Source organism: Echeneis naucrates, chromosome 9, assembly GCF_900963305.1.
Source record: "Echeneis naucrates chromosome 9, fEcheNa1.1, whole genome shotgun sequence".
Classification (NCBI taxonomy): domain Eukaryota; kingdom Metazoa; phylum Chordata; class Actinopteri; order Carangiformes; family Echeneidae; genus Echeneis; species Echeneis naucrates.
In genome coordinates, this window is record NC_042519.1 from 12,226,929 (window position 1) to 12,243,940 (window position 17,012).

The following is a 17,012-nucleotide window of genomic DNA, read 5'->3' on the forward strand; positions in this document are numbered from 1 at the left end:
AAAAAACATATTCAAGCTCCACCTCAAAGTTCAAGTTGAGTCAAACTAAATAATGTTAGAACTGAGTGCATGGCTCGACTGTCTTTGGCCAAATCCAGATTTTGTAACTGCAGCATTGAGAAAAAAATTCCCCGAAAGACCTAAACCAAAAACAACTGTTATGATTTCATCTGAATTTACTTGTAAACTGAAAGATCTTGTTTTATCTCATACAATGCAGCTTTTGTCTGGGATCCACATTAATTTATCCTTCCTTCACCTCAGCTGAAGCATATAAAGGCAGGTCTTTATTTCTAACTCCCTTTGTGTAATATGTTTAATCAGTCATAACGAATTCCACACAAAACAAAACAAAACAAACTCTTACATGCTCAAACTTCCTCTAATCATTTCAAATTAAAAGCCCTGTTTGATGAGACAGACTCTCTTACTCTTGGTGCCAAAACTGTATTTTCCTTTTTCTAGTTGCTATTTTCTGTCAGACCAGCTAGCAACGACTCCTCTCTCTCCTCCCACTTCCCTGTGCTCTCTGCTCCGGATGTTTTATGTTTATTTATTCTTCAGTCTCCTTTTGTAATGGTGATGAAGTAGTCTATGGCTGCACTGAAGTTTAGAGAGTATATATTGGAATATATTGGAAGCACTCTTCTCCGGCTCCCTTCATTTCCTGAGCAGCAAAGGAACCAGAGAGACTCCGTACGCTGCACTTATAACGAGAGATGCCGCCCTAAGCATTTGGTATCCATGTGCACTCCAGCCATGTGTTGGGTTTATTACCCAGGCTGGTTAAAAAAAAAAAAAAAAAACAACTCTAAATCTAGTGAGTGTGCTAAATTGCCCAGTCTGAAGGCTGTAATCTCTCTGTATTAGAGCCTGTTTGAGCCAGAACCTGACCAAAGCTGGAAATGTGCACTCAGTGAGTGAGTGAGTGAGTCAGTCCGTCAGTCTGAGTGTGCAGTATCATTGTTTTGTGTCCAGTCAACAACCCCATGTAATGACAAACCAACTACGCTGTTTAACATCTCTCTTCCAGACTCGCTTGGTGTGGTCAGGTACCTGTTCCAGGGTCAGTGTCGGGATGTGTGTCCGGAAGGGTTTTTCCACTCAGACAGACAGTGCGAACCCTGTCCTGCACAGTGTGTTATCTGTACAGCAGCAAATCTCTGTCTCCGCTGCAACAGGGGACATAAGCTGAGAAATGGCCAGTGTGTCCCACTGGAGTGCAGCACAGGTGAGAGATGGGGACGTGTGTATGCTGGACTTTGCTCTTTTCATTGATATCACAAAGGAAAGCTCTGTTGATTCCAGAGAAGCTGCATATTCTCAGGGGAAGGGACACTATTCTGCCATAGAAAATCCATAAACAGAAATAATATGACCTTTTCTGAAATTCTGAAAGAATCGTTGTTTTGTGGAGGATTTTATACTCGTGGCAGCAGACTAACATAGCCAGTCTGAATTGTCACCTTTGGGAACATACATGTTGCACACTGACCTCAATTTAAAGCAAAAATTTGAAATATTAGAAGTGGAATACACCCACACACAAGGCTCTCAGCCAAAAGACCGAAGAGTTGTAAACTGTTCTTTGGACCAGCTTCTTCTAGTTTGTACACCACAGTACCTAAAGCATTTAGATTTCTATGTCAGGTGTGAAAAAAGAATTTTAAGCTTCTGAGATAACCGCAAGATTGTCAAGTTGCTTTTTTGAAAGTTCAAGAAATGACAATGCGGACTAATCTATATATCTGCAGCTAATCTGTAGGCTATATGAAGAATACAAAACATGGCATTTTAAGCAAAGTCATGGAAACAGGAATACAAAAACATCATAAAAACTGGCAAATACAGAGCATGAATTGGCTTCATCTATCCACAACTGCATGATAATGATCTTAAACTCAACAAAGGAACATTTGCTAAATAAATGTTTATCGTCAGAGAGAACATGAACGAGAAACACGCTTGACTTTATCAAAGTGGAATTGAGGGGAAAAAAAGCTTGAATATTCGGCTTGAGATGTTTGCTGAGATCGGATGGAGAGATGTGGAGGTGGGGAGTTACACCTTCACAACGCTGAATGTGAGACAGAGGTAAGGAATAGAATGAGAGAGTTTGCATGTGAGGATATAAACTGCGGTGTGGGAGGATGAGATGAAATCTTTATCATATGTGGTAGGCAGGTCTTGTTTCTGTATGACTTTCAATTGGTTCATTTAATTCTAACACTAAGACTTCCTGTGACAGATGCAGAGCACGAGGACTGTCTCCACTGTGATGAGGGATGCAAGCAGTGCAAACCCAGTGAGTGGACATCTATTTCTCTTTTCTTTCTTTCTCTCCTCCTGCCTCTTTCACCTCCCTCACTGATCAGATTACAACAATAAAAGCAGGCCAATTATAGCTTCAGCAGCATCTATATACTGAAGCTCTGTGGCACTTAATACTACAAGTAAAACATACATGGTGCGGCATTTACTGTTGTCACAATAGCTTATTGTTTTAGATATACAGTCAGATTCTTGGGAAGCTGACACATGATTCCTGTCAGCATGTTCCACTGAGTGAAAGTGTGTTTAGTAGTGTGGCCGAGCGGTCCAGGGCGCTGGCTTAAGGCTCCAGTCTCTTTATAGGCATGGGTTGGAATTCCACCACTGCGCGGTGCCTCTGGATCCAATCTGCTAGGCAGCAACGCGCCACAGTGGTTAGTGCCCCACAATAAGAAGGTCGTGGGTTCGGTTCCCAGGCCTGGGGCCTTTCTCTGCGGAGTTGGCATGTTCTCCCTGTGCCTTCGTGAGTTCGTAGATCCTCCCACCATCCAAAGACATCATGTTTGGGTTAACTGGTGACTCTAAATTGTCTGTAGGTCTGAGTGTGAGTGGTTGTTGGCCCTTTGATGGACTGGTGACCAGTCCAGCCAGTACCCTGCCCTCACCCAGTGTGAGCTGGGATTGGCTCCAACACCGCCCGTGACCAGGAAACGGATAAGCAGTAGAAGACAAATGAAAGTTATTAAAATGCAACTGCAATGTTTTCTCCAATAATCTTCATGTTTGTTAAGTAATTAGGACATCTTGAAGAAGTAACCCGTGGATACTTCGTTCAGAATATCCTTCTGTCTTTTGCTGAAGGAAGGTTTATGATCTTCTGCACAGAAAAAAATGCCTGAAATTTCAGAGATGGCAGACTCAGACATAATTCGCAGGGTTACAGATGAGGTGTTCCTCTCCTGGGTTAGTTCTGTCAGTAACTATATGTCTGCTGCCAACCTCCAAACTTCTCAGTGACATTTTAAGCAGTATTTGTTACTTTTTTTCATCAGAACTGTGAAAAAAGTCCTGTCTAAAACTCACTCCGTGTGCTCTTCCAGCTCACCTTGTCAGTACAAGTCACATAAAGACAAAAGCACTTCCCTCTCTCAGAGATGATTACCGGCACCATGGTAAGATGTTATTGTACTGAACCCGTCTGAGGTGGAGACGGGCTGTTATTATGTGATTACGCATTCTGGGTGGAATATCTTTCTTCACTCTCACTCTCACCACAGCCTCCCTGTTAGCCGCTAGGTCTCACTGATCACGATTCTCCAACCTAAACAAGTCAGGCAACTGTCGCTTTGACGCAACACTTCGGGCAAAAGCGAAGCTTAAATAGCATGTGGTGTCTGCGAGTGGCATCTGATATGTTTGTTTGCATGCTTACATTGTGTGTCATGCATTTCAAACACCATTAAAAGCCTTTTGTAGACACTTACAGTAATATGAGAACATTGTGAGGTTGTTTTTGGTGTAGATCTTAAATCAGAATCAGGATTTACATAAGTAGAGTTTACAGCGAAATTCTGTCATCTTTTATAAGGTGTATGAAAATACTAACAGGGAAATGACAAACACACAAGTTACTCAAGAGAGAGCCAAACAATCCCTCTGAGGTCTTGAATTTTATTTCCATTTTGGGTAAACTATACCTTTAAGACTGAATTTAACAGTGCGCCTGTGTGTCTGTCTGTATTTGCATGTTTGTGTGAGCTCGATCACTTTGCTCACCAGCCTGTATGTGATAAGACACAGCAGCATCGTCCTGTCTTCTCCTTTCAATTACTTCTTTCTCTTTTAAAATCATCTTTCCTGTAACTGCGCCAATTAATCATTAAATGGAAGTTTGTACATTTCAAACTATCCTCACGAACCAGGGTTTGAAAATATTTCATATTTGTATGAATCATGTTTTGGTCTTGGTCCTGGAGATGGTGCTGACACATGTCCTGTGTAGCTCTTTCAGACTGATGAAATCACCAGAAGTGAAGTTTTAGCTGAGCTGAAAAACTTCATTATGTATGCCCTCTTCGACACATGGCTTCCTCTGTCCCATTACTGGACTCTGCTGCTGTCACATCTCAGATCTCCCTTAAGGTTTTCTGTGAACGCCACCAGTTCTGGCTTTGGTTTCATTGAAGAGGGTTGTTAAATGTCTTTTTCTTTTTACCATCTCTGTCCACGATAACTTTTCATTAACCATCCAAGGCTTCAGCAGAGCAGTAATCCTACAGCTCCTTCACTGTGGACCTGGACTCCTTCTGCTCAGACACTCTTGGCACATTAAAGCTCCTCTTATCCTCAGTGCTCAGCTGTTTTTATGCTCTACAATCCAGCTCCTAAACCCATCTTGATAAATGCACTATATAGCCGTCTCTCCCTAAAGTGATTGTTTGATCTGATAGCAAAAATGTATCCATACTCACTCTTTTCCAGATATCAGATGTATTTTTTGTAGTGCTAAGTGCTAATCATACTTTTACGTGATTTCATACACATGCACATGTCTGATATGTAATCTGTAGCTTGTGAGTGCATGTAGGCTGTAAATGTGTGTGTGCTTGCACATTCCACAAGTGCATACTTCAGGATACATATGCCAGTTTAAATTCTGTTGAAACCCCCCCCCACCCTTCTTTCACAGTTAATATTTATGCGGGCGCTATTTTCTCTCCTCACATAGACACAGCCTCAGGGCATGATTTCCGGCTCCTCACTCCCTCTGTCTTGTTCTATACCTCTGTCCCTCCCACCTCCCCTTTCTCCCAGTCTCGCTCTGTATGAGTAATTGCTTTCACAGGTAGTGGCTTGTCGACAGCATTGAAGTGCAAACCAGTGCAGTGTTAAGTTGTGGGTGCTGGAAGGAGATGGAGGGAGGAATGGGGTTGTGGGGGTCGATGGAGGCTTTTTTGGAGAGGATGTATGTCCCAGGGGAAAGTCTGCAGAAGGGGCTTTTTTAGAAGTTATTTTCCTCTCTGTGTCTCCGCTACAACCACCCCTCCCTCCCTCTTCGCCTCTCTCTCTCCCTCTCTTTCCCTCTTTTTCTGCTTCCTGTCTGACCCCCTCTCTCTCCTTGCTCCCTCTGTCCTCTTTTGACATGGTTGGACCAGGGGATGACAGCGTGGCTCTTCCTCAGTCACCAGTTGGATGGACAGCAGGAAATAATTAGCCAAAAAATCAAAAACAAGACTTTTTCTCTGTTTACAACAATTTTCTCTCACACACATCTGAATTGCTTATTAATACAATGCATATATTCTGCAGCTTCCAACAACAAAAAATATCTATGAAGAAAAAAAAGTAAACAGAAAATATGGTATAAATTAGGTTTCATAGAATGTGTCACTCATTGTTAGTTTTTTGCTCACTCAGCAAAATCACACCTGCAGCGCAAACACACACATGCATACACAACACCAACACAGGACACCACAACATCAGCAGCATCTGGCCTCTGACGTCTTTAAGATGAGTCAAACTAACAGCCAGAAATAACTTCCTCAGAGTCTTTGACTTTGCCATCTGTTTGATGGTGGTGTGTTGTTGGATTTGTTTGTTACCTGGCTGGTCACACTCATATGCGTAATCTGAAGGCTCCATTCAGACCCACACTGACCTGGACGCAGTTGTTGTGTGTTGCCAGAGTGCCTCCTGCTGGTGTTCAAAGTAACTGTTAGTTGAAATCTACTGCCTTTGGGAGCACACAGTGTTATGCTGTAAAATGTGATTTTAAACATGCATAAACTCTTCTGCTAACAGTTCCATTATCATGTGTATGTAGCTCACAAAAAGCATGAAAGCTACAACCTCAAGATTTCTTTCGCCTCCTGTTCTGTCCTACAGAGCATCCAGGAGAGCAGGACCACGAAACCATCTGCCTCAAATGTGAAGACGGTTTCTACCAGTAAGTTTCCTCAGTTGAGACTGTTTCCCTGAGTGGCATCCTCTCAGTCACTGGTCCAAATATTGACACTATCCATCCCTCTGTTTGTCTGGCAGGATGGGCTCAGACTGTCATCAGTCCTGTCCGGATCGGACCTATAGTTCAGACGACACCATGGTGTGTGCGCCGTGTGAAGACAAACATTGTGGAATCTGTGACAAGTCCCAGTGCTATTGGTGTCAAGATGGATTCTTTGTCTTTGGTAAATCCTGATTCCTTCATCACACTGGACTGGGCCGTGCTGTGGGACATTCTTCCATCTTACCCTCATATTTTTGAATGCCTGCACACAATATTTTCACCCCTCATGCTCACAAGCCTCCATCTACGATGGCAAATCATTTCTGTTATATTTGATGTTATGCTGTCCAGATGGAGAGTGCGTGGATCACTGTAAAGAAGGTTTCTTTGTGGATGAGGAGAGCCGGGAATGTGAGCCATGTAACCGAGCCTGTCGTACCTGCGGAGGTCCACAATATGATGATTGCGATTCTTGTGAGGATGGATTCTTTCTGGACCATGGGAAGTGTTTGGAGGGAAGAAAAATGACTCTCTGCCCTGAAAAACACTTCAGAAACAGTATGAAAAATGCTCATTTTAGCACAATGCTAACACATCATGAAGCAGCAGTAGTGCTGCGGAAGTCTGCCTGTGAAGTGTGAAGTGTGTTTGCAGCGAGATATGTTTTTCTATTGTTAGTTACTCAGAAATACATTGTATTTCATCACATCTTACTTCCTTGGAGTTTGTTTGATAATTTAATCCGCTCTTTTATATCACTCACCCCTTTCTGTTTTCTCTCTGCTGTCAGGTAATAGTGAATGTGAGCTGTGCCACTCCACCTGTAGAACCTGCTCTGTGGCAGGAAAGGAGGGTTGCACGAGCTGCCACTCAGGTGAACAAATTCTGTCTGTGTGCGGCAGTAGAATTACTCCTGAAAGGCTCTGAAACTGTGAAATGTTAGAACTGGTCCTCGCTGGTTTACACAGTGCGAGGAATCTAATCCAAAGTGCTATTTCCTTCTGATAACCTTAGAGTCCTTCAGCCGTTTCTGTAATCAGCGGTTTGATGTATCTGTTCATCTTCAGGTCGATTTTTGACTGCTCAACAGACGTGCGTGTCTCATTGTCCATTTGGTACGTTTGCCAACAAGTCATCGAGCCAGTGTGACGACTGTTCCAAAGGCTGTATCTTGTGCCTGGACGCCCAGACGTGCCACAGCTGTAGCAGGGGGCTTTACCTGCAGGATGGAGTGTGTGTGGTGGAGTGTCAGAGGTGCGGTCATCTTTCCTCTTTTCTGGCACATGACCACACATCTTCATAACATATCGGATTCACTTTGTTCTCTCCTCTCGCTGCCTCTTTTCCAGAGGGTTTCCTGAAGGTGGCAAATGCCAGCCGTGTTTTTCAGAGTGTGCATCCTGCCAGGGAAACGCCTCCCACTGTCTGAGCTGTCAGAGTCATTACTTCCTGATGGAGCACTCCTGCAGGTCACACTGTCCAGACGGTTACCATACCTCAGAGACAGAATGCCGCCAATGTCCAGCGTACTGCAGCAAATGCAACCAGGACGGCCTCTGTGAAAGTGAGAGCTCTCTGTGGAGCACTGTTAGACGTTGCATGATTTACAATTTACAATTTTTGTGTTAAACTTAATGTTGCTGTCAATGTGAAAAGAGGATAAAAGGAGAAATAGGAAATTAGTGCCGACCAAGAGAAACCCCAGTTTTTATTCATTCATTTCACTCATCATGAGAGTGTCACAGCCAGAGCAAGAAAAAAACTATTAATAAAAAAAGACTTTAAATATTCATACAAATTAATTTTTAAAGTCAATTGATAAAAATTTTATATTTTAAAATTATGCTTCATAGAGTATAGCAATAATTAGAAAAGCTTTGTTTTTTTTTCTAACTGACCTAGATTTCCCTGCTTTCAAAATGTGCTCTTCTGCAAAAGATGCACACACACAATAGTGTGTTTCCTTTCTTATCTTGCTTTACTGTTCATGTATCTCTCTCCCAGAGTGTGCCGCTTCCTACTTCCTCCATCAGGATAAATGTGTGGATGACTGTCCTGACGGCTACTTTGCTAATGAGTTGCAACAGGAGTGTGTGCGTTGCCATGCCGATTGCGCCTCATGTGATGGACCCGACTTTGATGACTGTGAAGGCTGTCACAGCCACAAAGCTATCCTTCATAATGGCGAGTGTCTTGCTGAGTGTCCCGTCCGAACTTACTACGATAAGACAAACAAAGAATGTAAAGGTAAGTGAGTTGGAAACCTGAAGTGATGTGGAACTACTATAAAAAGTTGGAACCATTACAGGATTGATCTTCAACTTTTCCCACCGTTCTACTTGGCTGTGCGAACGCTTCTTATGTTCCCAGATTGTTCCAGGTCCTGTTTGACCTGCTCGGGCCCAGAGCCTTCATCCTGTATCAGCTGTGAACCCAGCAGGCGTAGAAATGCAAACGGACAATGTGAGTGGATCAATCGCTGCTCTCTGCACTCATACGTGGACCAGAATGGGGAGTGCCAACAGTGTCAAAGACTCTGTGATCAGTGTTCTGGGCCGGCCAAAGACGACTGCCTCAGCTGCAAAGAGCCACTTCTCCTGCTGAGTAAATAATCAAACCAAACCACAGTTCATAGAACATATTTCAGACTAAGCTTTATCATATGCAGTGCTTCTTATGTCACGTTATTTGTGTGCTTTTTTACTTTATCTCTGTTCATCAGACAGCACGTGTGTTCGGGAGTGTCCTTTGGGCTACTATCCTGAAGGCAAGGATGAGCGTGTGTGCGAGCAGTGTCACTTCAGCTGTCAGTCGTGTGTTGGCCCTCACAGCGTTCAGTGCCTCACCTGCCAGCCGGGATTCTTCAAACAGGGCAAGAGCTGTGTGGAAACCTGTCCAGAGAGGTGAGAAGACAGACACTTTTTTAGAAATATATCGTTCTTGCCTTTTTTCATCACCATAGACCAAACCAATGCCCCCTCTTCTTTTCAGTCACTTCGGCAACACTGCCACCATGGTTTGTGAGCACTGTGACCCGTCCTGCAGACGCTGTGCAGGCCAGGGCAACAGAAACTGTCTGAGCTGTCGGGGAGGCTATGTGTATTTGAGACAAAGAGGACAATGTCTGCAGAGTTGTCCTCCAAACTACTATGAGGACACTTGGTCCAAGAGCTGTCACATGTGTCATCCAACGTGCAAGACATGCAGTGGTAATGGCATCTTGGCTTCTGTTCATTTAGCTGTTCTTTATGTTTGTTGTTTTTGTCCATTCTTTGGGAGGTTTTTTTTGTTTAACATGTTTATTAGTGAGTACAGTTGAAAGCTGACAGGAGATAAGGGGGAAAAAAACAAAATGACTTTGCAGAGGTCTATACAAACTGAGCTGAACTCAAGTCACAGATGTGTCACCAATAAAATATGTTATTTGTACATTTTTGCCTTTCGCATGCAGACATAATTCTGCTGTCTTTTGATATGCCGGTGATCTGTCTGTCGCCAGGAAAGGAAATCTTTTACATTTGGATCAAACACGTTCAGTTAGACTTCAGGATGAAGTCACTCAATTTTGTTGGAAAAGAGTTTTCATTTCACTGTTGTCGAATTCATAAACACAAACACACACTTCACACAGACAGGATGCGTAATGAAATTTGACTGGTTGGCTCAGCCACTTCCTGTCTCTGTGTCTCCTCCTCCAGGTAATGGCGCTCTGCTGTGTCGGTCCTGTTATGAAGGCTTCATTTTTATGAACGGTTTCTGTGAATCTAAGTGTCATGTCGGCTTCTACGCTGCTTCACAGGTAACATGCAGACACGCAGACACTGTGTTACATCATTTACAATAAAAACAAACAAAGAAACATGTCATGCCCAGAACAAATCAAAGCTGCAGCTGCTGTTCATTACGGTCATGTTGAGGTACATGTGTAAGACACTTGTGTACTGTTGAGGCACTTGTGTTGCTGCAGGCCTCTGAGTCCAAGAGTGATGAACCAAACTGCCGGCCATGTGACTCATCCTGCGTGGACTGCCGAGGTCCCGGCCAGTGGAACTGTACCGTGTGTCCGGCCACCCGGATCCTGTCCGATGATGGCCGCTGCCTGAGCTGCTGTGGAATTGAGGCACACCGCAATAAGCCCATACCCTGGGAGTGCTGTGACTGCAATGCATCTGAAGGTAAATTCAGTTAAATATCAGTGTTCGTGCGTGTGATTCATCAGGCACAGTCTTCAGGGCATCTGACATTTAGAATGGCTGTCCGGAATTGAGCTACTTAACAGTGTTCCTGTTGTGTATACATGAGTTTTTTCCTCCTGCCAAACAAAGTTTTCAGTGATTTAGAATAATCCTTTTACTGGGAAGTATCCGAGACGTTTACCCTGCAGTCCTCACAGACAAGACCGTGTTTCATTCAAAGTGGCATCCTGTGAAAGGCACATTAATCAGGAACAAACCCAGTATACAGATGGCGTTGGTCCGATCTAATTGTGCTGTATCTGCTCAGATGAATGCATCATGGGTGTAAACTTTGTGTTGGGAGAAGCTAAGGATTTGGAGGCTCAAGGCCGCACCGCCAGACTCTTCGTCACTACTTGCGTTCTACTTGTTCTCTTTGTGGGCGGAGGCGTGTTCGTTTTCCTCAGTGCCCGACCTAAAACCCTTGCCATCACACCTCAAATCAAAGCTGGGGGCTACGAGAAAGTGGAAACCAATGGCAGCATCGCTTCACAGCCCAACACCTCCTCATATAGTGAGTACAGTGACCGGATCATTGGAGGAGAGGATGATGAAGATGAAGATGATGATGTTGTCATCATCATGGGACAAGATGGGACAATGTATCACAAGTTTAAGTATGGACTCTTGGATGAGGATGACATTGAGTTAGAGTACGATGATGAGAGCTACTCATACAGGTGAATACGAAGCGTCGTCCTTAAGAATATATACTGAATGTGGGATTTGGTTTTGTTTGTCTAAAACACAATGGCTGGAGGATCAGATCAGGGACTGTAGTTTGACATTTCTGATCATGTTTGTGCTGGCTGTTTCTTATATTTACAATATTATATCCTCTTTTTTGTCAGGATTGTATTTCATCATGATATAAAGCAGCCCAGCCCCCTCACCTGCCAGGGTTTCATCACAATATTTTCATTATTATTATTATGACATGCCGATGTTTGTAAAGCACTGAGCCTCAGAAGAAGCTCCCAAAAACTGATTTGGACTTATACATATATACATACATATATTGGACATATGCAATTAATAACATTCCTGTACAGATTCTGGTGGTTTAGTAAATTAATCTATTTTTTTCTCTCTACATCATTTTTTTGTTTGTATTTTTTATTTTTTATGGGGTTTGTGTGACAGATATACGATAAGAACAGCTGGATTAATTAAGTCACAAACGTCAGGGGGAGTTGCACACATTTTGTTTTTATATGTTTTCAAAATAAATGCATAGTGTGCAGGATCTGATGATGTTTCTTGAAGACAGTCTTAAGCAGTGATAAAAGCGTAGTAGTTAGAATTCATGCCCACTGACAACAGGCCAGAAGTCTGGGGGAGAAGTGACGCTTTCCTTACAATATCTTCTTCTAGTTCACCTTAATGTTTTGACTTCACTGGCTTGTATCTTCTCACAGAGATAATAGCAGCAAGTGTGAAGAGCTGGTTTATTTGGTATTTTTCTCTGGAATCTGTCGTCCAGCTCATTGTTTCACAGTTAAATTGGATTCTGATCTATTTGTTAATGTGTTAAGAACTAATCTGCAGACGTGCTGTTGTGACTACTAATAAGTAATGTAGACAAATTGGAAATGTTTTTTGACATATTTGTTCTGAATTGAACTTGTTTGTGATCCACAGGTCAATTTAATAATCAATATTCTCTCAGACTATGAGGACACTCCTCCTCCTCTGAAACTAACCTTTACAATGAAACCCCGGCAGAACTGGTTCAGTCCAGTCTCTTATCTTAGGCTATACTGAACAAATATACATCTGCCTGTGTCCTTCCTTCACACGTGCTGGGTAGACATTGGCTTGATGTCTGTAAACACGATTTCCATACTAATATTATATTGCAAAAAAAAAAAAAAAAGAGTCAGTAATTCAGCCCTCTGAGAGATTTTATTCATTTTTAGTATTAGTGTATTTGTATTTGTTGTGTTAGTATTTGATGACAAAATTGTTTTAAGGAGTAAATAATAGAATTTTAACTGTGATATTAACATATACATTTTTTGTTTTAATCTGATAGTAACATTTGTATCTGCGTGCAGTTTCAGAAGCCGATACAGGACAATAACAAATTATGCTTTTTGAACATAAATTGCATTTCCATTACCTTATACGTGAGGTATGAACCATGAAATTTATTGTAATCATATTATTTATTTGATTAAATTATATAAATTACAAGAACAAAAACATAACTCTTGAATATCTGACTCTACATGTAGTAACCCTGGTCTGTGTGTAAACTAGAAGTACTTGCAACAGCCTGGAAAACATTTGACCCTGAAAGTTTCCTACATACAGATTAATCATTCATCAGTCTGACAATGTAACACGGTGTAACTCATAGATAGAGTGAGATTTCTTTAGACTAAGTACTTTAGCTGATGAACATCATGACTTATACTGTATAGAATACAATTTCAACAAAACTTCATGTAGCTGGGAATCAGTCAGCATAATGCAGTGAAACATTGCTTACAGGTTACAGGTTCTTTTTGACGACAGTAAAGTGATTCAAAAATCAAACGTACAAGATGATCAGACTGAGTGCGGAGGAGGGTCTGGTACAACAGCTACACTGACACAAGGTCACGGCAGCTGTTGCATGATTAATGTCGACATTCATTTCTTATCTCCCACTCCTAAATACCAATTATAATAAACTAAATAATAAAATACTGAATCAAAAACAAAGCTGGACTCATACTAGTAATTATTAATAAACAATTATTTACAGGGATCCAAATAACAGTCAAATGTTTGGAGTAGTTTTTGTGAAAACGTATATATTCCTTATAATATATTCCTAATATTTCCAATCAAATAAATAAATGTGATTTTTATATGCCTATATAGATATGAAGAATTGTAAGCATTTGTAGATCTTTCGGTTCAGACTTCTGCATAATTATTCTGTCACATTAGTATAGTCTAAATCTATAAATAACAGAGCATTCCTGTTCATTTTATCTCACCCAGTATGGTTACTATCTGTAACAAACCCATGGAGACTACTGGACAAAAGGACTGCTAAAACATTTTGTACGCATTTCATTAATTTAATAGCTCCTGCTTCTTATACAGTGATTCCAGTTAACAAGCATTTCGATTTTTCTTTATGCCCAAAGCCCAAATCCAGAATCTGGTTCAATGTAATAGTCATTCATTTTCAGGGCAGTGACAAATAGAACGAGACAGGGTCATACTGGAAATACACTTTCTCCCAGAGAAAATAAAAGAACAAAGAGGGGATACTTATTAGTATATTTAGATTTCATTATTTAATTCCAGGTTTTTCACCCTGATGCCTGCATTTAGTCACATTGTTGCATATGGTCAACTAACAGTGTAACTCATGTTTTTGTTACAGATAATAATGCCCACACTGTCACGCTAACCATCTGACGGAGAAACAAATCCCAACAGAAAAAGGATTGTGGAGATGATATATTTACAAAGCTGGCTAGACAGCGCTCACAGAGCTGAGTTTATGGTTTACATTAGTGCCATTTCTAATATTCACACAAAGCTGTTTTAAGGTGTGTTTTCTGGTTACCCTCATCCTGAGATCTATATGTAAATGTAATCACCTTCTCCTCTTAACAAAACATACAGCAGGAGCAGTGATATTCAGGAGCTGCATACAGCAGACTGCAGCTGAACCAATAGAAGAAGTAAAAGTAAAAAATATACAAACAAAAAAAAAAAACTCTTTAAAGACAGTAACGCTGACAGAAAAAAAGGATGCATTTTTATGCTTATGTCAATCGGCAGCCATGGTGACAGCTGAGAGATCTCAAATTGAAGCTGCGCATTTTAATGAGTACAAATACGCAAACCTTTGTGTATGCAGAATAGTGTATGTGTCTGCTTGAAATGAAGCAGTCACAGCCAGCTGTCAGTGACCATTCATAATAGTCTGTGACGAAGATGCTGTGGTGGAGGGCAGGTCTGAAGAAAATCTGGTGAAGAAGTTACTGTCTCTCAGTTTGAGATGCTCTGGCAGCTCCAGCTTGACCTTGGCCTCCTCAATATCATTGTTGATGGCAGCAATGAGGGCTTCTGTTCAGACAGAGGGGAGGACGTGGAAGAATTAGAATCAAGAATATAAAGGTTTTAGGAAAAAAGGAAACAGGACAAGGAGGAAATTTAATGAGATCAAATGGTGGGTGTGAAAGAGAGAGAGAGAAGTGTCATACCAAGTGAGGTGTAGCTCCTCTCTGGTCGGATGTAGCCGACCATTACAACACTGAGGATCTCCCCATAAAAGTCCTCGTTGAAACTGTGAATCACATGGGTCTCCTAGAAGAAAAAACTAAATCTATATATTTACAGTTTTTTTTTTAAACTAATTAAACAAATGTCATCCTCAATGCCACCTCAATGTTCTTCTCTTCTTTTCCTGCTTATTATTCTTGAAAACTGAGAAACCATATTATAGGGAATCCAGAAACATTTTCTTTTCAGTGAAATATAGTATCAATTGAGATAAACAATTAATATGGCAGCAGTCCAATACCACTCTCTTAAATGGATTTACCACTGCATTTATTTTTAATTAATGACCAAGTAGATTGAAGTCAGTGGCACATTTCTTCTCCTTACCATGGACTTCTTGGTATTTTTGTAGTAAGGGTTCCAGCCAATGCTCATCACCATCTTGTGGACATCCCCATTACCTACGCAGGCCCAGCCATAGTAGATTCCTGTGTTGATATCTGAAGGCAGATTTTCCACCACAGAGTCAGGGAAGTTGGCTGGGGATGGGACAGAGACAGGACGATGGAAAGAAAATGATCAGCATATGACGGATTGTGAAAAATTAACTTTCTCCAAGTTCTCACCCTTCACAAGGAAAACATCTTCACTGTCTGAAGCCATGCATGGTTAGAAAAATCATCTGAAAAATCAAATCATTCTGAAAAACTGACACTTTTGGCGAAAAAAGTTTGGATTTACTCTTAATCATACTCTCAATCATCTGCTCACCTTTAGGTAGGGTAAATCAGCTGATCTGTACCTGTTTAACATGGATAACTAGAGCGGTTGTAAATTATGTGTCAGTCAGAACTAGTCTGATTAATGAAGGACTGCTAATTTCAGGCACTTGTGCTGAGCGTCCACCTCCCAAACACCAAATGTCTTAATGCCCGACCCACTATGATCTTATTTATCAGAACAGGAGGTTCATGCTTCGGTCGTGCCGAGGGCAGATCTGCGTACATCATCTGTAAACATCAACGCTTTCTCTGTCAAGTTCAATTACACAACTTCCTCAAAAACCGTGACGTTCATTGTGTTGCGTAAAAACGGAAACTGATGAATTAAACTAACCGGCTCTACCCTTCCTGACCTGATGAGAAGGGGTACAACCAACCGATGGGTACAACCGGGGAACAGGTACCTGTTCACATCAGGTCAGGCTGGATAGACCCTCTATATATCTATAGACATATAGATATATACACAGATTAATGGCTGAGAGAGAGCTCACCCGTGGGGATCCCCAGCTCTTTGCTGCCTCTCCCGAAGCCTCTGATCACCTCTCCCCGGCAGAAAAAAGGGAGACTTCTCATAGTTTTTCGGTAACGATCAGCCGTCCGACAGAGTGACCTCGACCCAAGGGAGCAGCGCTGTGTCGTCGGCTAGCACCTTTGTGACAGCTGGCTGAACTGAAGCAGCTCAAAGTCCGTCCTGGTTTTTGATCCGGAGCTTCGGTCGTGTGAGCAGTTTGTCCGAGTTGAATAAAGTTCAATTTGAATCACTTAAACTGCGTTTGTAACAATTCAACCGACTGCGCTAGCTAGGCTAAAAGACTATTAGCTTCAAACGCAGCCCGTCCCTGGAAAGATCCAGACCGGATCGGTTGGTGGTTCAGGACTTGGGGACTCTGGACGCGGGGTCTTCTGGGTCCAAAGTCTCGGTGTGACGGTGTGAATGGAGGCTGGTTGTCGCCGACAGTCACTGATGTTACATGTGTTTCTGCTCTGCGTCCTAAACGCCACAGCTGACGTCATCGACCGCGTGACGAAGGCCGGCCGGTGTGTTAACCGATTCCCCCAAGTTCCTGTTCCCCTTTACGCCGATTTACTGCTGAGTCGTGCGTAGTTGCTAAGTTACCGTGCGTACTTAAGGAAGAAACGCAAATAGAAACACAGCTGGGTGTACGGAAAGCGAAATGGAACAAGCCAATGTTTTAGGTTACTGGTATGCTATTTATTATATAACAAAATAAATTGAGAATGCATTTGTTGGGCCATTCATTGTCAATCTTTGTGTAAATGGATGCCAGCTAGCTGTTAAGTAAACCGCACTGCCGATCACCTACACGAGTTAGTCGTTTCCGGGTCACGTGGGGTGCTGGAGCCAATCCCAGCCCACTCTGGGTGAGCACGTCATCACAGATAGGTCAGGTGACGTAAATGTGAGATGGTGAAATGGCGCAAATGTATACAACAACTAGGGTAGGGTATGTGAATATA

The 17,012-nt window shown here is 42.1% G+C and overlaps 2 protein-coding genes across 2 annotated transcripts in view; one reads left to right on the forward strand and one right to left on the reverse strand.

The window, feature by feature from the left end:
* The window catches only part of LOC115048437 (proprotein convertase subtilisin/kexin type 5-like), a 65,079-nt gene extending 52,808 nt beyond the window's left edge, over nucleotides 1-12,271 (forward strand). The window contains exons 23-37 of the mRNA XM_029509885.1: nucleotides 1,034-1,231; nucleotides 2,249-2,305; nucleotides 6,160-6,220; nucleotides 6,316-6,461; nucleotides 6,632-6,838; nucleotides 7,071-7,154; nucleotides 7,348-7,534; nucleotides 7,630-7,844; nucleotides 8,285-8,527; nucleotides 8,651-8,884; nucleotides 9,003-9,183; nucleotides 9,272-9,489; nucleotides 9,979-10,079; nucleotides 10,248-10,455; nucleotides 10,784-12,271. Coding sequence (XP_029365745.1) covers nucleotides 1,034-1,231; nucleotides 2,249-2,305; nucleotides 6,160-6,220; nucleotides 6,316-6,461; nucleotides 6,632-6,838; nucleotides 7,071-7,154; nucleotides 7,348-7,534; nucleotides 7,630-7,844; nucleotides 8,285-8,527; nucleotides 8,651-8,884; nucleotides 9,003-9,183; nucleotides 9,272-9,489; nucleotides 9,979-10,079; nucleotides 10,248-10,455; nucleotides 10,784-11,199 — 2,756 coding nt within the window. The 3' untranslated portion in view covers nucleotides 11,200-12,271. The remainder of the gene's footprint in view (nucleotides 1-1,033; nucleotides 1,232-2,248; nucleotides 2,306-6,159; nucleotides 6,221-6,315; nucleotides 6,462-6,631; nucleotides 6,839-7,070; nucleotides 7,155-7,347; nucleotides 7,535-7,629; nucleotides 7,845-8,284; nucleotides 8,528-8,650; nucleotides 8,885-9,002; nucleotides 9,184-9,271; nucleotides 9,490-9,978; nucleotides 10,080-10,247; nucleotides 10,456-10,783) is intronic.
* A 163-nt stretch (nucleotides 12,272-12,434) lies between these two features.
* On the reverse strand, nucleotides 12,435-16,566 carry rfk (riboflavin kinase). The gene is made up of 4 exons (XM_029510957.1): nucleotides 16,025-16,566; nucleotides 15,136-15,287; nucleotides 14,730-14,832; nucleotides 12,435-14,592 (listed from the first exon to the last, which is right to left on the reverse strand). Exons 1-4 carry the CDS (start codon nucleotides 16,104-16,106, stop codon nucleotides 14,429-14,431), a joined length of 501 nt encoding a protein of 166 aa, XP_029366817.1. The 5' UTR covers nucleotides 16,107-16,566; the 3' UTR covers nucleotides 12,435-14,428.
* Between the last annotated feature and the right edge of the window lie 446 nt (nucleotides 16,567-17,012).

Coding starts and splice junctions, on each gene's coding strand:
- rfk (XM_029510957.1), bottom strand. CDS start 16,106: ATGAGAAGTCTCCCTTTTTTCTGCCGGGGAGAGGTGATCAGAGGCTTC. Junction 14,833..15,135: donor AAAATACCAAGAAGTCCATG/GTAAGGAGAAGA, acceptor TTTTTCTTCTAG/GAGACCCATGTGATTCACAG. Junction 14,593..14,729: donor GAGGAGCTACACCTCACTTG/GTATGACACTTC, acceptor CTGTCTGAACAG/AAGCCCTCATTGCTGCCATC.